The 23,235-nt window shown below is 44.5% G+C and overlaps 1 protein-coding gene across 4 annotated transcripts in view; it reads right to left on the bottom strand.

Moving 5' to 3' along the window:
- Positions 1–23,235, bottom strand: part of FCHSD2 (FCH and double SH3 domains 2) — a 195,179-nt gene that overhangs the window by 143,961 nt on the left and 27,983 nt on the right. For all 4 annotated transcript variants that reach the window (XM_075415395.1, XM_075415404.1, XM_075415422.1 and 1 more), the window contains exon 3: positions 14,705–14,750. In XM_075415395.1, coding sequence (XP_075271510.1) covers positions 14,705–14,750 — 46 coding nt within the window. The remainder of the gene's footprint in view (positions 1–14,704; positions 14,751–23,235) is intronic.

The raw sequence follows: 23,235 nt of genomic DNA, 5'->3' as shown, positions 1-23,235 counted from the left end.
CACTCCCTAAAACACAGGGAGTCATACAGACATAGCCCAAACCCACTCCAGTTACTGTGGAGAAGGCACAGTCAAACATTTCTTTAAAGTCCCACAGAAGAAAGGAATCTTATAGCTTACCTTTAAAATAAAATTTAAAAAATAAAATTTAATATAAAGCTCTTCTAAATTACCTTTGTCTGCCTAACATTTGCAAACCAGCTGAGTTGTAGAAAAATTAATCAGCCAAATTAACTAGCTGAACTTCAGGAGAAAACAAAGAATGAAGCTCTACACATACTTATTTCTGCATGGATTATTTTTTAAAACAAACATTTACTTTTTAATTACACTCTCCCGAGTACCATTCTCGGGCAATTCAGTGATTACCGTTTTTCTCTAAATTATGGCCTTTGGATTCTAACCGAGAACGCGCTCATTAAGTAAAGCAGCAGCGACACGTCGGAATACAAAAGGTTCGTTTTTAAATCGGCGGCTCCAGCACAAACGCAGGGCTAACTGAGAACGCGCAGAAACGCAAACAGGAGGCAAATGAACAACAAATGGCTTCTGATTTCTTTATGATGTGCTAGAAAATGTGAGGAAGGGATGACAGGCGAGATGCTCATCCACCAACTATTTGCCTTCTCACCTAGCAGTTTTGGGGATGAAAAAAAACCCCAACCCGCACTCAGGGCATCCATAAGCGTATCGACAGCTTGGAGATCTCCGCATTGAAAGCCCCAGCAGTGGTTTGCAACCCAGGATGCGTTTCCCACCCCTGAGGAAGTGATACCAGCCCAAAAGGTAGAGCGAGAACAAGGCTGCGAGGAGAACAAAGCGTGGAAAGGAAGGCGCAGCCATTACCAGGGGACTGTGAAAAAGGAGGGGGGTAAACAGCCAAAGAGCTCGGGTAGGGCCTGGGCTATCAAACAGCTGTGAGAACGAAGACGCATTTTTCACGAGGGTTTCTGAATGCTGGAACAGCCCCGCAGAGGTTTAGGAATGTCCACGCTTCAAGTTTTTCCAAACATAGAGATGAGGGCCTAAGTAACCTCACCGAACTTCAAAGTCAGCCCAGCTTTGGCCAGGAATCACAGAATCACAGAATGTTAGGGGTTGGAAGGGACCTCTGGGGGTCACCCAGTCCAACCTCCTGCCGAAGCAGGGTCACCCAGAGCAGGCTGCACAGCACCGTGTCCAGCTGGGGCTTGAATATCTCCAGAGAAGGAGACTCCACAGCCCCTCTGGGCAGCCTGGGCCAGGGCTCCGTCACCCTCAGAGAGAAGAAGTTCTTCCTCGTCTTCAGCTGGAACTTCCTCGGCTTCAGTTTGTGCCCGTTGCCCCTTGTCCTGTTGCTGGGCACCACTGAAAAGAGTCTGGCCCCGTCCTCCTGACACCCACCCTGAAGAGATTTAGAGGCATTTCAAAGGTCTCCTCTCAGCCTTCTCTTCTCCAGGCTGAACAAGCCCAGCTCCCTCATCCTCTCCTCGTAGGAGAGATGCTCCAGTCCCCTCAGCATCCTCGTAGCCCTCCGCTGGACTCTCTCCAGTAGCTCCTCATCTTTCTTGAACTGGGGAGCCCAGAACTGGACACAGCACTGCAGATGGGGCCTTACCAGGGCAGAGGACAGGGGAAGGAGAACCTCCCTCGACCTGCTGGCCACACTCCTCCTAATGCACCCCAGGATCCCATTGGCCTTCTTGGCAGCCAGGGCACGCTGCTGACTCATGGTCCCCCAGCACTCCCAGTCCCTCTCCACAGAGCTGCTCTCCAGCAGGTCCGCCCCAGCCTGTACTGGTGCCTGGGGTTGTTCCTCCCCAGGTGCAGGACCCTGCCCTTGTCCCTCATCAGGTTCCTCTCTGCCCAACTCTCCAGCCTGTCCAGGTCACGCTGAATGGCAGCACAGCCTGCTGGTGTATCCACCACTCCTCCCAGTTCTGCGTCATCAGCAAACCTGCGAAGGGTCCATTCTAACTCTTCATCCAGGTCATTGATGAAGAAGTTGAACAAGACTGGGCCCAGTACCGACCCCTGAGGGACACCACGAGTTACAGGCCTCCAAGTAGACTCTGCACCGCTGACGACAACCCTCTGAGCTCTGCCATTCAACAGGCTGGACCAGATGACCTCCTGGAATCTCTTCCGCCCAACAACATCCTGATTCTAAAATTAAGTGTAGACATGGAGGTCCACTACTCGGCAAAGGTCTCAGGACAGGAAGAGGCAGTCATGACTGTTACAAGAAGAGACTTTAGGCAGCGCAACCATCTTCATTCCCGACCCATCAACTGCCTAACCCACCACCACTGCCCACTGTCCATCCCCGTTTTCCCCAAGAGTGTTCTCCCGACATACCCGACCCAGACACCTTGTTCGAACAAATTTTCTGCCTCACTTTCCCTCGTCATTCCCCACTTCAGTCATCTCCTCTCCTGCTGCACCCCAGAAACACTGCAGGGATAATCCTGGGATGTAAGAACTAGTTTTTGATCAAGGGAAGGAAGGGCATGAGAACTAGGATGAAACAAATGGCCATTACAATACAGCTGGAATAATCTCTTTCTTTTTTTCCACCCCCTCCCCTCCAAAATATGAATAGGTTGTGGGCTCTCTTACAGTAAACTGTATGCCTCGCCCCTGTGGTAGTTTTTCACATGTTCCAAAATATTGCGTAAGTGTATCCCACTCCCTTCTCCCAAGTCGTTCCTAAGGTTTAAAAGAAATAGGTAGAAAGTATTTGCATTAGGGGGGGAAGACAAAGCCAGACTTAAACAACTCTGAGACAAGTATGTGATGTGGATACGGAATACTGGTATGGTAAGCTAGGAAATAAAGCAGAGCCTTCCTCTCGTATACCCAGGACAAGGTATGTGAAAAGACAGGCATGAAAAAGGAATCCAAAGGGAGGTGGAAAAGACGTGGTAGCTCATTGCTGGGATGGACTGGTGACTCACTGCTGGGTTTGCTGCTACTCTGGAGGCCCAAAGTTTCCACTTCGTTTATTTTTAAAACATTGAGTTGTGCCCAGCCTGCCCTCTGAAATCACAGGACAGAGAAAAGCAGATATTGGGAAGGATGACTCTTTGGATTGAACGCGCTAGAAAAAAGCTGAAATGTTGATGCAGTTAGGAAAGAACCCGAACACACACAACTGACAGTGAGGAGAACAGCGATGCCCAGAGGAGCAGCTCGCAGGTAACCCCGCAGAAAGCAAGATACACTGCCTGCTCCCTAAAACTGAAAGATCAAGCAAAAACAAACAGCTTTTAAGAATAAATTTTTTCATCTGAAAGTAGAACACTTAGATGTATCAAAATGCCAGGCAGTGGATGCTTACGAGCACAGTAATTGGAAAGAAAAATAACGGCCACAAGCAGGCTAAGAGAAATTTGCTTGCACCAGTTCAGCAAAAAATGTAGTTTCTTTATGAAGGGCTTTCTTTGTAGAAATAGCGTAATTCTAAGCTTAGCAACCCCTTTACAAGGAACTAGATGTTTTCACTGAAAATAGAAGCTGACAGTCCGCCTCTGTTCTTAGAGAAATATTATTTTAACCTAAAGAATTCCATAAAAGCTGTAGCAGATAGCTTAGCGTTTTTAAAAGGCTGCCTTTCAAAATTCTTTTTAAATGGGCAAATATATCAATATAGGGCATTTTACTTTTTCATCTGACTGAACAGAACAGTCAGTGAGACAAGACCTAAATCAGATACTTGACTTTTTTCCCCACTCTAAGTGCTGACATGTGTTTCTTGGAGAAGAAAAAGTACACAAACGACTGAACGCAAAATCTACATAAAAAGAGAAGGTCACCAGTAATATTGTTTGGAATGTCACACGTAGACCCCATAGGCTTTGTTCCGTGCAAAGTATATTATATTAAATGTTAAACGGACATTTAATATAGAGAATTCTAAAGAGCTTCTTGTTTTGCAGTAAAAAGGGAAACGTGCACTAAGAGGTTGAACTGTGACAAGTGCAGAATGGTATCAATAATCCCATTATAACACCTGATTTGTCAAACTTGTCTCTACAAGTTATTCTAAAAATCACAATAGTGTTCCTAACCATTTATGAAATGGAGCAGATCACGTCTTTGTAGCATTCACGGCCACTGATTCTCCATGCTTTGTTGGAAAGAATGGCATGAATAGCTACTAAGTCTTACACTTCATTTTCTTCAACCTCTTGCTGATATCCTGGTGTTCTGAATGGTGTTCGACCAAAGGAGAATATAATACAAAGGTAGTACCAAGCAGGTGTTTTCTTTCTGGAACCCACAAGTTCTCTCGATGTATTATGCAGCATCGTGGCTTAACGGACCAAACCAGGGCATCAATATGCATGATCTCCGCATCGGGCAGCGACCGGGAAGCGGTACGGAGCCTCTCCCGAAAAATGGAAAGTCTGGCGAGCTGAGATTTAAGACAAACCAACAAGACAGTCCAGGCTCCAGGTGTATCTGAAACCATGTGCGTACGCACGTTCCGCACCAAATATGAGGGTTTTTTCAGGAACATGGCAAGGAATTAAGACATTTTGAGTGGTTACCCATTAATAAATACATATTTCTCACAATCCAGGTTGAAAAACAGGTTTTCCTCTTAGTTTTGTACCTTAAATGAATGAATCCAAAGCTCTTTTAGAGATCACCATGGATTATCCAGAAGAAATATACTAAAGTAAAAAACGGCATAGAATAAAAAACTACCCACAAACTTATTTCTCCACAAACTTATTATTAGCCTTATTTCAAATATTTGAAAGATACTTTCTTCCCGGTAGAAAATTGTCTCCAGAAAAATTATTTAAGAGCTCTTACTAATTACAGGACACCTCTTGAAAGTAAAACCTAAGAAGGTTCTCGACTCCTAAGGTTGCTTTTTTTAAAAACCGAAAATGAAAGCACACAGTGAGACAACTGTTCAGACAACCCCAGATTATTAAATTCTTGGACTGGAAAGCAGGGATGCCTTATAGATCACTGCTTTTAACCCAGTTAAGTTGTGTAAGCAGAGGAAGTCTCAAAGGCATGCAACAATTCTCTCTAGCTCTTTAAAAGAAATTAATTACTCAAAAACAAGGCAAGTGAGCAAAACGAACAACAAGCAAAAATTTAGACAAATAAATTTGTCAGCTAACTAAACAAAAGGCTCAATTTGTGTAGAAGGCTTTAAGAAAAAAATGTACACCACAGGAAAGAAGAGGAGATACAGGCTACCGAGAAATTCAGACTGGGCAGGGGGAAATTCCGTTGGCTGATGGAAGGACGGACAATGAACTGGAATTAGTAGCACGGCCCCACTGTCAGGTGTGGAGATTACATTTATAAACGGACTTTGAAAAAGCAAACGCGACCAATGTTCTGTATTTGGAAAGCAGCAGTCTCTAACAGAAACGAGCATATTAGTACCATAGAGAATGTGTGCTATTAATGAGGAAAAAGACTTTCTAATCAACAGACTCACAAACACCACATTGTAAAGGAAAAAAGTTCTGACCCACTGATGTTCATTTTTATGAATGCTGGCTATCAGGAGACAAGATAAACATACACAGAGATGCTCTTCCTCATATAAGAAACCACTGTTTAATAAACATTTGGACCAACGAGACTCAGCTTTTTGCAAAACATGGAACAGGTAATATTTTCCTGAGAACCACTCTTAAACATTTCCCACCATATTTTCCACTTGATTCACACATCAGTGCGTCACAGTGAACCGAGTCACGGGTCAGCACGTGAGGACTACTGATCTATAACGCATTGGTGAGGTAGACACAACACATGTTCATAAAGCATTTGTCTTAGCACCTAATGAATTTTTAATTAAAAAAAACAACACTAGATACCAATAACTCAGACTTCAATATGTGGTTGTCAAAAGAATCATCGACCTAAGTCATCCTCAGCTGTTTTCTAAGCGCCTGCACAAGACTCTCTTATTATTCTGTGCTTTCATCAACGAAACACAACAACATTTTTTTTACTGGGGCCAGTGCTGTTCAGTCTCTTTGTCGGCGACATGGGCAGTGGGACTGAGTGCACCCTCAGCAGGTTTGCCGACGACACCAAGCTGTGTGGTGTGGCTGACACACTGGAGGGAAGGGATGCCATGCAGAGGGACCTGGACAGGCTGGAGAGGTTGGCCTGCGTGAACCGCATGGAGTTCAACAAGGCCAAGTGCAAGGTCCTGCACGTGGGGCGGGGCAATCCCAAACACAAGCACAGGCTGGGCAGAGAGTGGCTGGAGAGCAGCCCTGAGGAGAAGGACTTGGGGGTACTGGTGGATGAGAATCACAGAATCACAGAATCACAGAATAGTAGGGGTTGGAAGGGACCTCTGTGGGTCATCTAGTCCAACCCCCCCGCCGAAGCAGGGTCACCTACAGCAGGCTGCACAGGACCTTGTCCAGGTGGGTCTTGAATATCTCCAGAGAAGGAGACTCCACAACCTCCCTGGGCAGCCTGTTCCAGTGCTCCGTCACCCTCAGAGAGAAGAAGTTCCTCCTCATGTTCAGACGGAACTTCCTGTGCCTCAGTTTGTGCCCATTGCCCCTTGTCCTGTCACTGGGCACCACTGAAAAGAGCTTGGCCCCATCCTCCTGACACCCACCCTTCAGATATTTGTAGGCATTTATAAGGTCCCCTCGCAGCCTTCTCTTCTTCAGGCTGAACAAGCCCAGTTCCCTCAACCTCTCCTCGTAGTGGAGATGCTCCAGTCCCCTCACCATCCTTGTAGCCCTCCGCTGGACTCTCTCCAGTAGCTCTTCATCCTTCTTGAACTGGGGAGCCCAGAACTGGACACAGTACTCCAGATGAGGCCTCACCAGGGTAGGTGAGAAGCTCAACATGAGCCGGCAATGTGCACCTGCAGCCCAGAAAGCCAACCGTACCCTGGGCTGCAGCAAGAGCAGCGTGGCCAGCAGGGCCAGGGAGGGGATTCTGCCCCTTTACTCCGCTCTCGTCAGACCCCACCTGGAGTCCTGCGTCCAGCTCTGGAGCCCCCAACATGGGAAGGACATGGATGGGTTGGAGCGGGTCCAGAGGAGGGCCACGAAGATGATCCGAGGGCTGGAGCACCTCTCCTACAAGGACAGGCTGAGGGAGTTGGGGCTGTTCAGCCTGGAGAAGAGAAGGCTCCGGGGTGACCTTAGAGCAGCTGCCAGTACCTGAAGGGGCCGACAGGAAGGATGGAAAGGGGCTTTTCCCAAGGGTGTGTAGTGACAGGACAAGGGGGAACGGCTCTAAACTAAAAGAGGGCAGGTTTAGATTAGATATTAGGAAGAAATTCTTCCCCATGAGGGTGGCGAAATACTGGTCCAGGTTGCCCAGAGAAGCTGTGGCTGCCCCCTCCCTGGCAGGTTTCAAGGCCAGGTTGGATGGAGCTCTGAGCACCCTGGTCTGGTGCAAGATGTCCCTGCTGATGGCAGGGGGGTTGGAACCAGATGATCTTTAAGGTCCCTTCCAACCCAAACCATTCTGTGATTCTATAAAATCAGCAGGGAAGTACCTAACCAAGAGGACTAAACATTCCCAGAAATAATTTGAGTCGCTTGGTAAACCAGGAAAGTTCAAGCAAAATGTGTTCTCGTACAGTTCTCCAAGCTTGCATCAAAGCAGGCGTGTAGTGAAGTGCTTCAGGAGTAACGGATGACAGAGCTGGAAGGCGGAGAATGAGAACTCTCATGGGTCATCCTGTGCTTCAAGTGCCAGTGACAACACGGCTGTTGTCCTGGGTTCGGCTGGGATCGGGTTAATTTTCACAAGAAGTCAGTTGGGCCAACCCAAACCAGCCAATGAAACGGGATATTCAATACCATGTGATGCCACGCGTGGTATTTAAGCAGTGGAGCTGGCTGGAGCAGGGGGATTTGCTACTCGGGAGCAAGATGAGCATCGGGCGGTGAGGAAATCACACTCTGTACACTCTTTTTATCAGTATTGTTGTTGTTATTTTCTTCTCCCTTTGCCGTTCTGTTAAACTGGTTTTATCCCAACCCACAAGTTTTGCCTTTTCCTTCTGATTCTCCTCCCCATCGCAATGGGGGGAGGAGCGAGGCAGCGACCACCTGGTTCTTTGTTGCCAGCTGGGGCTAAACCATGCCAGATGTCAACCAAAGACATCATCTCCCAGAAAGCATCAGCTGCCGGTGAAGGCTCTACATCCCTCCTAGTTTCTAGCGTTAATAAAAGAGCATACTTTTTTTTTAAATTTATTTTTTTTTCCCCTCTTGGAAACCTGCTCCGTTTTTTATATTTTTAGTTACAAAGCAGGAAAAAAACTTGAGAAAGAAGCGCCAAGCCAACCTGCCTGACATGGTTGTCTATGACAGATGAGATCAACCAGAGCAAGATTCCAAAGCGGGAGAAACAGAGGAGCCTCGCAGCCACTAAGTGTATGTGAAAGGGTATCATTCAGTGCATGAACAGGCCTGAATGGCTCCAGCATTTTCTCTTTTGGATCAGGGGGTTTTTTTGACACAGCTTTTCCCCCTCCCCCAAGTAGCTGTGACAACAAGGCTTAAGGGAGTAACATCCAAACTCAAGTCACACACAACGCTTTAGTGGGTCTGCTGACTTCTCCCATAGAAATTCCTGCAACGGGGAAGGCAGAAAATTCAATTCAGACCTTGGTTTGTACAATTCCAGTAGCTGTTATCGCTGTACAGGTATCCTAAGTCCAAGAGGTGCCATCCACACACAGCCTCTACGGGAAAAAACTGAAGCAACTGAAGCTGGAACAAGGCAGCATCCTCTGGGCTCTGATGGTGAGGCCCCAGCTCTGGCCTGGGAGGAGAACATCAACCAGCACTGGAGGGCAAAACTGTGGGTTTCATATTCGATTACAAAAACATTGAAAAATTATTAAAATGCTGTGGAGTACTACTGAGAAAAGAGAATGAAGCTACCTCAAACCTACCGCCACACTTTCGAGTAATGCCCACGGACCATCTCAAGCCTCCAGGACCACTTCGAGCCAGACTGGATGTGGCTTTCTAAAGAGATCTAAACCAGTACAGATACTGAAAATCTCAAGAGAAGGATTATATGGAGAAAATTCAGACATTTGAAGGGTTCTTTTTTTTTAGAATTTTTTGTCTGTCTTATTAAATAGGCAGCAATGACAAACCCAACACCTGCAGCAAGCTCATTTATTCACTCTGAATTCTTCCTAATGTTTCCTACAGTAAGTTTGAAAATACAATAAGTACCTAGAAGGATTTCAAAGCAATCTGCTGTCTTACACATTAGCTGCTATCCAGTACATCCAGGTATAGCAACCATTCACCTTGCTGCCCAGTACAGAAATTTCTACATCGTCTACTCATTTACGACAAGAGGAAGTTCCTCTGCAGAGAAACTGCGGAACGACAGCCACGTTCCTTCAAAAGATAAGCCCGAGTTTCTGTACGTGTGCTAATTACCGATTAAACCCCTCCTCACGTGATCTGGAGTACAAAAGTCAAAGCTCTTAACTCCTCAAAAGGTAAAGTATGCCTTAGTCTTAGTAATACGTCTCCCTCACCCCTCCAGAAAGCTAATTTCACAGGTGTTTTTTAAAGTACTGCTTGATGACAAAAGTCATCCATTTCAGCCATAAAACAAAAGCAAGACAAATGACTAAGATACTATGGAAATACTCCAGAGAGAGATTTACCGCAGCAGTAAATCTAATGCCATCCTCAAAGGAATAAAATAAATAACTTCAGTTCATCGGTTAACAAAGCAGGCTACTGACCAGTCAACCTACGGCTGCTTCTTGTTTGTCCCCAAGTCGGGGACCCACCCTCAAAGTCTACAATCTCTTCCTGCTCCCGTCAGGCCACAGTAACCTTCTGTATCCTTTGGGCTGAGAAACAAACCCAACATTCTGTCCAGACCACGGGGAATGAACTCATGGAAAGTTGCTTTTCGAGGCAGGTACCTCAATTTATTTTCCTGACACCCCAGGGGTTAGCTAGCTGCTGAGTCAGAGGGAAGACTTCATTTCACCCGGAATTTTTTTTGTATTCCAAGCCCGCTGGAAGGTTGTGTTTGCCGGGCTGCAGTTGTTTTGCCACGTGGGATTTCTGCACCAAGCCAGGTGACTCCCGTTCGACGCTGGAACGGTCGCATTCAGAGCTCTCCAGCACCTTCCCCAAGCCCCACAGACGCTGCTGTTTCTGTGCTGTGTCTGCCGTCCTCCTGCTCTTACAGTTAACGCTGCAGCATCGCAATAAAGCAATATATTTTCAAGAGAGAAGTACTTTACCTAACTCCTTACCTTTCTTCCTTGAAAGATTCTACTTCTACTACAAGTGGAGCAATGTGATTTTCAAGAAAGTCATCTGCGATCTACTAAAGCACACCTTACCTCTTTCTAATACTCCAGTATAGGTATTTTACAAATAAATACTTGTACAGGGCCCCTCCTCTGTAAACCCCAGAGCATTTTATAAGGCAAAGGAAGAAAAATTATTGAAATTCTATGGCTGAAGCAGAAGTTGCATTAATTGCCAAAGGCTTCTGTTTAAAAAAAATAAAAAAAACCAAACCCAAAACGTAACTCGAAAGACCGGGGATCTATTTCCCATTCTATCAAAAGGACCCATACTATATGGGCTAAAATTGACTCAATTTCTCTAACTCCTTATTAGGAAAATGCTATCACCTACCCATTCTTCACAGTTCAAGGATAAATGAGTTCACATTTGCAAAGCGTTGGACTCCATGGTAAAAAACAGCAAAGTAAAAAAATTAGCCACAGCATAAGTTAGTAAAACATGGGGGGGAAATTCTGATTTTAACCCTCAGAGTTTTAATCGACTGAAAGGCTGCTAAATAGGCCTCTATCTCTTAAGTAAAGCAGCCTAGCATCCTTGTCAGGAGATGGTAAAAGAAACAGACAGCTTCTACCTTCTGATCTTAATGGAAAACCAGCAGAGTAAGGAAAAAAAATAATCAGCTAACTCTTCAGGCACTGCAGCCCATTAATATTATTTAGATATACAAAATAAATTATGCATTATATTTTTATATAAAGCATATATATAAATATATAATGTGTAATACATAATGTATAACACACATGTTGTATATACACAGAAATTGCTATTGAAACTTTGTACCTTTTCATCACTTTTCTAGAAAACAGGTATTCACATATTCCCACGTCTTGACAGCAGTGTTTTCCCAAGTCTGGCAAGACTCTCGCGGGTGAGGAGAAGCTGAAAAGGGCAGTCATGCCACCTGCTCGCTTCCACCTTTCTCTTGCCTTGGCTGCTGCTTTCTCCCTCCTCTCTCCCCTCCTCCTCCTCCTCTCCCGTCAGCAGCCGCTCTCACAGGCTGCTCTTTGCTTTGGCATACGCCTCATCTTAAGGCTCCGCTCCTGATTATTATTGGTATGAACAACCCCAAAGGGTGCCCTCGCACTTCACTCGCAGCTGCCAACAGGAACGGGTGGATACAAACTACACCACCTTTTCTTTTCTCCATATTTTAAAATGTTTGCAGTGTATCAAGTTCCTCATTGCGACAGAAGCGGCAATCAACACCAGGTGACCCGACCGCTCTCTCCAGATCACAGATAAGATCCCTGTTTTTACTGAGCACCCACATCTCTTCAACGTTAATCTGACCTCCAGAAAAAACAGACGGGGGGAAAAAAATCATAACAATTACTGCCTTTTTTTTAATCTGAACAGAAACTTCTGCTTTGCAGCTCGGTTCAAACTCACAGAATGGACTTTCCTACCTTTCTTCTACATTACTGATGCCTTCAGTGTAGGTACTACCGTTAGCCCCCGGATTAGCACGCACTGAAACGAGCAGCACATTTCACAGCTCAGGCTCTTTGAGGTTACTCGCAAAGCGAACCAGACGCGCCACGCTGACTGCCTGGAGTCCCGCTTTATTCCGAAACAACGATCCACAGACCCAGCAAAACCAAAGCGGGACCAAACACGACGTGGAAGGTTGTCTCTGTGTTCCCAGCATGGGACACCAATTGGGAAAGGCTGCTGTCAAGCTGAAAGTGTTGAATAATAATACGTAGCACAGCGGAGATGGGACTATAATCTCTTTTCTTTTTTTCCCCACCATTTTACCTATTTCTTAAGCTAGATAAAACATTTTTTTTACTAGGTAGCAGCAAAAACACACGTTCACCAAGCTCTACTTCCACCTGATGAACAAGTATTCTTAGCCACTGATTTCAGCTAGCTTATTAATCAAGGAGAATAGCTAATAATAATAGCCATACCAAATTGCAATTTAAATGCTATTACTAGGGATACTGTTAATCGGAAACAAGAGCCTTTCTCTACTCTCAGTTCTGAATATTAAGGTAAGCCTTTAAGCGTATATTTAATAACACAGTACTGAAAGCAGAAGTGAAACGCTTAGCGTATATTCACAACAGATCTAGAAAGGACTGCAGAACTGTAGCACTAGGGCTGACACATCGAATACTTCTCCCATTTATATCACAGCACAACCCAGAAAAGCCAGTAAAGAACCCACTGGAGGCAGACGATAAGCAGAAAAAAACAGCTCAGAAAAGCTTCAATAGCAACAGGTACAATAGGGTGAGAAGAGTCAGTCAAGAAATCCCTTGATAACGGAAGACGCAGGGCAACTTACACACAGATCCTGTAATTCAGCACAAGCCACTTAACATGTAATTAGGGATAAATTATAAACACTGACCCATGGTGTTTCACTAGCATTTGTACAGGTTCTCCTTCCCCAAACAAAAGCACTCTGTATAGAAACTTGGCACCCACGTGCAGTTCATCAGCAGACAAGTTTTTTAAACCAACAAAGCATTCAGTTCTGAGAAACTTATTTGCACTGTCCACTCTTCCACTTTTTTTTTTTTTTCTTAAGCTTGCCAAAAAAGTCATAAGTTGGACTATTCCAAGTTCCCTAAGGTGACAAAAGGCATTTGGACAGAATCTGAGAAAAGACGTAGAAATCTTGCTTCAGAAATTAACTACTGAGAATTTCCAATTCCCTTTAAAACTGTTTAGAAGGAGTCTCCCGCCGTTGATGAATACGACTTCACGTTTATTTTGATCACAATTTCTCTCACCAATAGCCTTTATGTGAAATTTTATTACCATCTCAAAAACAGCAATCCTTTTACAGGCCCAAGAAGCAACATCCAACATTGTTCTTGAACTGTACACTTATCAGCAAGCCAAGGAAGCCACCCCACAAGACTTCATTCATAGCAGCAGCCATTCAACGAATCTCAAATGATGCAGCTGTATTGCTGGAAAGTCGGGGTTTTTTTAAATGCAAGTATCTGAAAGCCTCAGTTGTTAAGACTGAGCCTTCCGAATCCAAGAATGTAATTATTTTTCCAGCTTCGCAAGATGATTCCCTAAATGCAGCAACTGCTAGAATTGCCTCTCCTCTGCAGATGAAAAACATTCCTACTGTAGAATGGATAAATGTATATGTATAGATAAATGATAATTGATCTTCAATTCTCCACAATGTCATTACAAAAATCACTAAAGAATACATACTCTTAATGAAAGTTCCAGTAGGCATCTATCAATTCTGTCATTGAAAAATTGCTGTATTTAATCAAATTAAGTGCAACTGCCGATGTAATTAACGTATGCTAATGTAAATCCAGGTACAGGGGAAGAATTGGAGCACCAGTAACTGCAGACCCTTATAGCACCATTGTGAGCGTTCAGATTAAATTCGGTACCAATTTCATTTGCTTTACAAATCATTTTCAGCTGAGTTTTGGGCTGAGACCACACGCAGAAATTCCAGGACTAGAAAATGCGTACATCGCAGACACAGAAATCCTCTTTCAGAACCCGTCAGGAAAGCCTAGCCCACAGAAAACATTTCTTCCATATATACTCGTGGGTGATGCAGCACCGATGACTAAAGGGATGCTTAACACAACAGCCTACAAACGACGTTTGGAAACATCCTAGCGACAGCTTGTGTTTTCACATTTCACTGCTGTCACTGCCCCAACATCAACAGTTGTAATGTCAGGCACATCTCCAGTTGTATTTATTGTATATTGAGCTCCACAAGCTCCCTCATTTGTATTTTATTCTACCTTTAATCTATTTCCAAATAAATTAATGTATTTTTAATCTGTTGTACCTGGACTTAAGCTCCAAGAGCCATTACTGTAAATTAAGCAGGCAGCTGCCCCTTATTAGATGCTTTCTAATTTTGGAACAAGGGAGACTAATCAATCCCCCCTCCTTTCTCACAAACAAATCAAATTTCATTCCACTCCCTATCACAAGTACGAGGCCAAATCTGGCTGCTTTTCTTTCAGCTGAATGGGAAGCTGCTCTCACTAAAGCACGTGAATGTAAATTTATTTTGGACTGAGTATGCCAGAACACGTTTCCTCTCCTCTAATTGATCTGGTTTTACTTTTTACTCAAGTTTTGCACTAACTTCTGAGAAAACCTCAAAGAGCTGACGAACTTCATAACAATTTGAAAAAAAATGTTAAAAATGTCTTCTGTACCCAAGACCTTCCTCAAGTCAGCATGTCCACGAAAACACAGAACGGGCTTAAGTCCTGCATAGGCCAAACCTTCTCACTCAGAATTTCCACCACGTACTTTCATACTAAGCAAATTACAGAAAGGATAAACGAAAAAACACACACTGTGGAAAATTTGCTAATGAATAAATTACCTCAAGAGAACAATGCTATAGACATTAAAATGATTCCAGAACCTACCTGTGCATATTCTTTCTCTATTGCAGCTCTTTTCTGACTGAACGCTCTGAAAGAGAGAAAAAAAAAAATAATCTATTAATATACACAGCAAAACATTATAAATTCAGTAATTTACTTAAAAGGATCTTCTGCTAGGCAGTCTTTCTAGTTAAATGAGCAACAAAAAAACTAAATTGTTTGACAACTGTATACCAGTAGCCTAGCAACTGGTGCATGTGGACTTCACATATGCCGTGTTCAGATTTCCAGGTTTTATTGGACAAATTCAGTTCCCAGGACTACCGGTGTAAATACCGTTTACTTCATTAAAGGCTCATCAGTTTTCCACTGGTACAGTCTAGGCAAGAATTTGGTAGCACAGAAAAGAACTTGGCTTTATGCATCTAGACAGACTTACGTCTTTTTTCTTTTTTTTTTTTTTTGAAGAAAAAGAAAAAAGATCCCATTTCCTCAACAGCAAATGAACACACCAGGTTCGTAGTTGTAACCACAAGACTAACGGCCTCTCTTTAAACCCACGCTGTCCCACAGCAATATCCCAATTCAACCACTAACGTAGCTATACCACACCAGAACCACTTAAACGGTGCCAGTCGTAGCATGTCATTCCACACCAACTTCAGTGCTGTATGCTCATGTAGTGGCTCAAGATGTACCATCACCGTGTGTTTTCAAAACAGAGGGTTTCAACATCGTCACCGGTGTAACAGGAAGAAGGTTCAAACACCTAGATGTGTCAAGGCTCTCTCTTCGACAGCTTAAGCTATTCCCTCTTTATCCCTTGAACAGCCAAAGCAGAGGAATTTTCTTCGAGCTATACCAAAAACTACCAAACTTAAGGCTACGCCATCAGCAAGAACTTCTTCATTTTGAGGGTGACGGAGCCCTGGCCCAGGCTGCCCAGAGGGGCTGTGGAGTCTCCTTCTCTGGAGATATTCCAACCCTGGCTGGACGCGGTGCTGTGCAGCCTGCTCTGGGTGACCCTGCTTTGGCAGGGGGTTGGACTGGGTGACCCACAGAGGTCCCTTCCAACCCCAACCATTCTGTGATTCTGTGAAAAGAAAATCTAATTCCATTTAAATTACTTACACAATACTGACGGTGACACCTTAATAAAAAAATCCTCAGGAACAGCCTACAACCACGTTACCTCAATAAACACAAACGGAGCTCTGAACAGGCTCTTTCTACTCCTGCCTACTCCATTTCACCCATGAAGAGCACCCACACGCTGACAGGGCGTTACACGCTCAGTCTCCCCACCGGGAAGTCCAAACACATGGCGATTGCTTCAAATTCTTTCCAGATTAATGACAGCCCTGGAGAGCTGGCCATATTCCAACTCCAATAATTACATCCCTTCTTCCTCAGTGCCCCTCGTGTAGCTCAGGTGGGTACGAAGGGCTGCACAACGGTGCCATGCGGAACTCCCCTATATTAACAGGTAAAGTTGTCCGAGACGCCTGTAAATGAGTCCACTTTGTAAAGCGTTCACAAAGGTTCCTCTAACATTACAAAACAATTTGTTCTCCCGCTCCAAAGTCCAGAACCTCAGTCAGTTTAGCAAACATCTAAAAACCACAACACCCTTCTAAACGAACTTACTTTTCTGCTTAAGAGTATAAATAACTGCAGAAATAAGTACTAGGAATAACCAAAATGTGTTATCAATATTGAAAAGGTACAAGAAAACAAACAGCTGTCCTCAAATAGTAAATCTGGGGAGACTTCAGGCAAAGGCAGTTATTTTCCAATTCTCAGCTAATCTTATTTGAAAACATATAATCAGAGCTAAATGTTGAGGATAGTCAGTTTACACGGAACCTGGATATGAAGCTTTCTGTTTCACCATGAGGTTTTCCCCCCCATACAAAACAAATTCCACTTCAACTAACTACAGAACAATAATCGTGACCTAAGATACCCCCTAAAAACCTTCTACATTAAAAGGTTTACACTAGAGAAGAACACCAAAAGCATTCAACCAGCCCTAGTGTAGAATTACAAAATACCACGCAAATCAAATTTACTCGCACAACCGACAGAAATCTTGGACTTTGAACAACCGCAAGCTCCAGCACGAAGGAAACGTATGTACGGTAGCACCTCCATCAATCAGGAACATTTTAGAGTAGTTTTAGATTTTGTTCTGTATTTTGGATGGGATTTTACAAGAAAGTGGGCAAGACAGCACATAATTCTATGTACACAATACTTAAATTTGGCTTTGATCTATGTTTTGGTGAACGAAGAAAACGGTAAGTACTGAAAGACTGGGAGAATCAGCCATCCGCATTCCTTGAAGGTGGTGTTCTCTGCTGCTTTGTGACTGCATTTCCCTCGATTAGTCAAACACAAAGCTGTTTTTAACCTCGGGACAGTTTATACAGGAATTCTTTTATGACAACCAGAAATATATTACAAAACACAACGAAATATGAGACTGAAGTAGACACATTTCCCAGGAGAAAATTACTTTGAGCAGGGGTAAAACAAAAAGTCTGACTAATAAATGCATCATAGTTTCTTAACCTGGGAAAGCTGAAAACTTTCATGTGTATCTTGATTTTATGTACAAAGTTGGGATATTCTTAACCTTATTGTCATTCAGGATGGAATTTCAAGTTCATTCATGTAAGGATACATTTAGTTCCATAAGCTAATAAAATGTTCTCTAACTGTTACTGATAAGAAATGAGTTAGCGGGTCTGCAAGAAAGCAGGAACATTATTCATGGTTTCTTTCAACAAGGGTGTATTAATATCTGCTATTACACCTTTTTCTCAAATTAACCATTAATTAAGTGCAAGAAATACCAGAATTGCACACTCAAAAAAGTGTCTTAGGTTTGTTTCTGGACAGTAATTCCTAAGTATCATCTCTATCCTGCAAACATTACTTCATGCGATAGGCTTATTCCTTTTGCCACCCTAAAAATCGTTCAAAAGCATTTGAAGTCTTTGACAGTTTAAAAAGAGGGTGAGAAAGAATAAATACAAAGAAAATCAACAATATTTGGTGTATACAGTCAAGCTTAAGACCATTTTTAACTTAAGTATGATACTTGCCATAATTCTCACATTGCAGGAAAATCCTGACTTGGTCTCCAAAAAAAGAAAACCACTAAAATACAAAAAATTACACTCACCATCACGACAAGAAGCTGCCGTTCGAAAGAAATGTTATTCTGTTACACGTCTGGAGCGTGACCAGGCGCCTGCCTTTAAAAGAGCCTGCTGCTAGGGAAGACTCCTACAAGCCCGAAGGCAAAGGCAAGCTCAGGAAAGTTATTTCAATGGTTTCAACATACAGGATTTCACGTCGAGAGGCAATGCCAGCCACCCACAGCATTTCCTCACACGCTGCTGCCTACAGCCCCTTCCGTGGTTTATGGCTCCATAGGACTAGAATGAACTTCATCCTGGAGGGATTACAAAGGAATGTTCTTTCCGAAGCACAGCCAGTAAGAGAAGCTCTGCAGAGAAGGGCTGTCTTCCTTCAAAATGTCAGCAACTGGGCAAGTCTGGTCCAAAACAGAGCAGCAGGGTTAGAGAACAGTCGCTCCCATTGCCATCAGGACACTATGGACTAAACGTGCGGTCGGAAAGAACTTCTCTTCCAGAATAAAAACTAATGAGAATATCTGAAGAGGAGGAGATTTTTCTGTGGCATAGCAGCACTTCGCCCACCTACATCTTCTCGTTAGAGTCCTCGCCAGGCTTCTGACCTGGGATAACACCAAGGTGCATCACGAGGCTGAGCTGGCTGCTTCGTCCCCTGAGGACAGAAGTTCTTGGTCTAACCTTAATTTACAGGACTTTACATGACGAAAAATATCTGGATGAAAAGTACTGATCTGTGGTATTAAAGAAATTAGGTTATGCAATCTAACTTTCCCTTGGGCTCCGTGAAACAAGAGAAGGCTGCGAGGGGACCTTAGAAATGCTTACAAATATCTTCAAGGTGGGTGTCAGGAGGACGGGGCCAGACTCTTTCCAGTGGTGCCCAGCGACAGGACAAGGGGCAAAGGGCACAAACTGAAGCAGAGGAAGTTCTGTCTGAACATGAGGAAGAACTTCTTCCCTCTGAGGGTGACGGAGCCCTGGAACAGGCTGCCCAGGGAGGTTGTGGAGTCTCCTTCTCTGGAGATATTCAAGACCCACCTGGACAAGGTCCTGTGCAGCCTGCTCTGGGTGACCCTGCTTCGGCAGGAGGGTTGGACTAGATGACCCACAGAGGTCCCTTCCAACCCCTACCATTCTGTGATTCTGTGATTCTGTGAAAGAAAACTACGCTCGCTGTCACGCCTGCTTTGTCAATACTGCTTTTACTAGTGCCAAACCCTCACTGTCACTGCAAATTCCAGCAACCGTCAGGTATTCAAGTTACTCTCATCGATCATTAATTTAAAATAACAGATGCTACCAAATATTCAGGCATATTTTAATATTTTAATTGTAAATAAGCGTAACAATATGAAGTAAGGGGTCCACTCAGTGGAGAATGATACTTCAAGAAGCTTTCCTATAGAGAAACAAGAGAAAGACAGGCTCATCCTGGCAGGTGGATGTCCACATGGGCTGGAAATGTCTAAAGCACCCACTTTCATAAAAAAAAAAATCAGTATATTGACCTTAAAATATACATTACTGTTATATAAAACAATGTTATATTTGCCAAGATCATCCAGTCATGCAAATCTGAGGACGAAAGCCACAACTTGCACAGTAAAAAACAGTTAAACACAGTGACACCCTGAAAATTAGCAAGCAAAATACCCTCTCTGTTAAAAAGCTGATCTAACTACATCTAGCGAGCTGTGCAAAAATGCAAACAGGCACTTTGTGTACAGGTCTCTTGAAGAAAAGGAAGTAAATTTGCACAGGTGAATGTATTTCCATTTAAAGGCTGAGAAATTCAACGAGGCAAGCAGGGGCCTGAATCGCACATGGAATGAGGCCCTGTGCAAGATCCATAATGGTCAAAACTCAGACATATAACGGGCAAACTGGTGCAACTCACCTAGCACTGGCGGTTTGTGTCAATGCAATTTTTTGGCTATGGACATTCAGATAAAATTCACACAACTATGCAAAGCACCAGAAAACAAATTAGTATAGCCGAAACATCCAAAAATGTTAAGACTAAAGAAATGCACCTGTTTTAACTGACCTTGACCCGAGAGAGTCAACAAAAGCAAGGAGCAGCAGAGAAAAACACCACGCTCAGCTCTACCGCGACAGGATTTCCCAGGTCAGCAGAACACAGAGCACCAGAATTCACACTTTCAGCGCCGTTCAGATAAAAGATGATGAAAGGAGGGGGGGAAAAAGTTTGCACGTCCACACACTACACAGTGTTGGTAACCCTCCAAAACCTTCTTTTAATCCTTTTAATACAGGCTACTGTGTACCTAACAGCAGCTAACCAACCAAGACAGTATCGTTTTCTCTTTGCTTTACCAACCGCAGATCTCACCAAGTCGACAGAAAGCGAAACCCACGTTGAAGTGAGAACAGATGCAGCCCAGCAGAAGACATCTGCAAAGCTCCAATACAGGGAGAAAAGGAATGGGAAAAAAGGTGGAAATAAAAAAGAAAAAAGGAGGAATAAAAGATTGTCCCCTGTTTCAATTTTATGGGGTGATAAGGCAATTTTAAAATTCAGTTTGAAACTTAATTCACCCCATCAAAAATTCTTGAAATAAATCTACTTAGGAATTGCAGAGCACATTGCAACTGATTTTAAACTGACTCAGCCCACCAACGCTCAGGGAGGTGAATCCGTGAATTACGAAATACCCAGAAACTGCCAGCTTCCCAAAGAGCAGATGAAGAATAATTCACGACATCTAGAACGCACACCAGCCAAAAATTATGAATTTGCTATTTCTGCTTAGAACGTACACCGGCAGCACACACACACAGTGTGCAGTGATGTCTAAACTGATACGACATTGGGTTTCTTTTTTTTATGATCAAAGGATACACTCAGTCCAAAATTTTCCTAGTAATGTTTCAGGACATGGTTTAGCAGGCATGGTGGTGTTAGGCTGATGGCTGGACTCGATCTTACAGGTCTTTTCCAACCTTAATGATTCTATGATAATATTAAAATGGATAGATCTTCATTAAAAAAATAAAAGAAAAAGGGGAGGCAGGGAATATGACACACCAGAAAACTCAAAATTCAATATTAAATATTAAAGTAGAATTACACTGCCGGTTTTGTTCATTCTTTTTGTCCCATTTCAGAGGAAAGAAAGACGAAAGTCCCTCCTGAACAATCTCCGCACCACCTATCTCACAGTGCATACATGCATGAACCCCGTCTCTTCGCAGGAAAAAAGTCCCAAACCACCTTTCAAAAACAAAAAACCTGCAGGTGCCAAGTTACAACACAGCGTTACATTTTAATTCCTCACCTCCCCTCACTGACAAACAGACCCAGGATGAGATGTAGCTAATCTAAGTGAGGGAAATAGATCCTCTCATACATGAGTAACAGGGGAGGAACCCCGACAGCGAACTACTTGCAATATTTGTGTACGAGATGGCACTGAAACTTCCCGGCCGCCACCCCAGCCTGGCCAGCGCGGCCCAGGGGCAGGACTTGGCATTTGCCTTTGTTGACCTTCAGGAGGTTCCTGTCAGCCCATTTCTCCCATGGGTCTGTGATTCTGTGATTCTGGGTCGAGGTTGTTCTGAACGTTGCCCTGTCTCCAACCGAACTAACAACCAGTGTCCCCCCGTTTGAAACCCTTCATCAACCCGCTGAGAGCACGCTCCATCCCATCATCCAGGTTGTTATCAAAGCCATCAAACAGTATTGATCCAGTACTGACCTCCGAGGGACACCCAGCTGCCAGGTGGACTTTGCACTGCTCTCCACCACTTCCAGTTGGGAAGTCCAGCCAATTTTCCACCCATTTATCAGGCCGTACGTCCCGATGGGGCTATAAAGGTACCACAGGAGACTGTGCCAAAGGCCTGACTAAAGTCAACATATACACTGCTGCCACCCTGCCCGTATCACCAGCTTTCCCAGCAGGCAATCAGGCACCATTTGCCCTTGGTAAGTCCACACTGCCTGCTCCCAACCACCTTCTTGCCCCTTCAAGAAATGGCTTTTTGGAAAAGAAGTCTTGGAAAGAGCTTCTAGGAGGTTTTGCTCCATAATCTTCCCAGGGACTAAGGTAAGGCTGACCAGCCTTTTGTTCTCCAGACCCTCCTTTTAGCCATCTTTGAAAGTGGGTACAGCATTTGCCTTTCTCCAGTCACCAGGAACCTCTCCTGATCCCCATGGCTTTTCAAAGATGACAGAACTATCTCACCTCTGTAGTCCCAATAAGCTCACAGCTCTGCAATTGCACATGCATTTTTAATTCCTCCTGTTTGTTTCCCAGCTGCACGGGCTCACATATGCGAACCTGTGACAGATCCCCAGTCATACCGCAGAGAGCCTCTTCCAGGATTCTGTACCCCAGAAACATCTTCATCAGATCCCATGACCAAAGGTGCTTGTGCCCCACCTTGTCAGATGGATCCCATCCCTCCTCAGCAGTCCTTCTTTCGACAAGGCACTCTTGTTTATAAGATCCAAAGCCCTGTCTGCAACATCAGCTGCACAGCCAGGTGTCGACCTGCTGGATGCATCCATCCCTACCCAAGCCCATCACCTTCACAGGAAGGACTAAAAACACCCCCAGGGCCCTCCTGACCTTCACACTTGTCCCCAGAGTCCTGCCATCACTCTTTACACATCCAAGGTCACTTCTGGTAACATCCTAAGTGCCCACATGGGGTAACAGTCCCCATGTTGGATGGGCCTTTGTAGATATTTTGCGGTATCCTGGATCTAACTCCCCAGCAAACAATAAATCTCCCAAAATATCAAGTCAGCTCAGCACACGGACGCTTCTGCTTCTCCAGTGACCACCACCTGCCTCGGATGCTACGTAGTCTGCTCACTTCCTTCCACATTTCCTTTACTTGGTGGCACCTCGGTGCTTTCTCCAGAGCACATCTCCCACAGTGGGGGCAGCTGTTGACCCCAGCCCCAGGGAGAGGCACCACGACCACCTCACAGCCTGGACAGCAGCGTCCTCTGTTTCGGTTGAGGTCTCTGTTGTGCTGGGGATAGTTGCTCCCATTGATGATCCCGACACCATCACTGCCCAATTTCAAGCAATTCCACATCATGAGCAGAGTCTCTGGCCCACCTTCTTCTTGCTGTGCCATCTGCTACCCGTACCTGCAATCTCAAACACAAGTACAGGCCGGGTGGAGAGTGGCTCGAGAGCAGCCCTGAGGAGAAGGACTTGGGGGTACTGGTGGATGAGAAGCTCAACATGAGCCGGCAATGCGCGCTTGCAGCCCAGAAAGCCAACCGTACCCTGGGCTGCATCCAGAGCAGCGTGGCCAGCAGGGCGAGGGAGGGGATTCTGCCCCTTTACTCCGCTCTCGTCAGACCCCACCTGAAGTCCTGTGTCCAGCTCTGGAGTCCCCAACATAAGAAGGACATGGATGTGT

Source organism: Opisthocomus hoazin, chromosome 1, assembly GCF_030867145.1.
Source record: "Opisthocomus hoazin isolate bOpiHoa1 chromosome 1, bOpiHoa1.hap1, whole genome shotgun sequence".
In the NCBI taxonomy this organism is placed as follows: domain Eukaryota; kingdom Metazoa; phylum Chordata; class Aves; order Opisthocomiformes; family Opisthocomidae; genus Opisthocomus; species Opisthocomus hoazin.
Note: the sequence above shows the minus strand (reverse complement) of the source record. Positions and strands in the feature narration are given on the sequence as shown.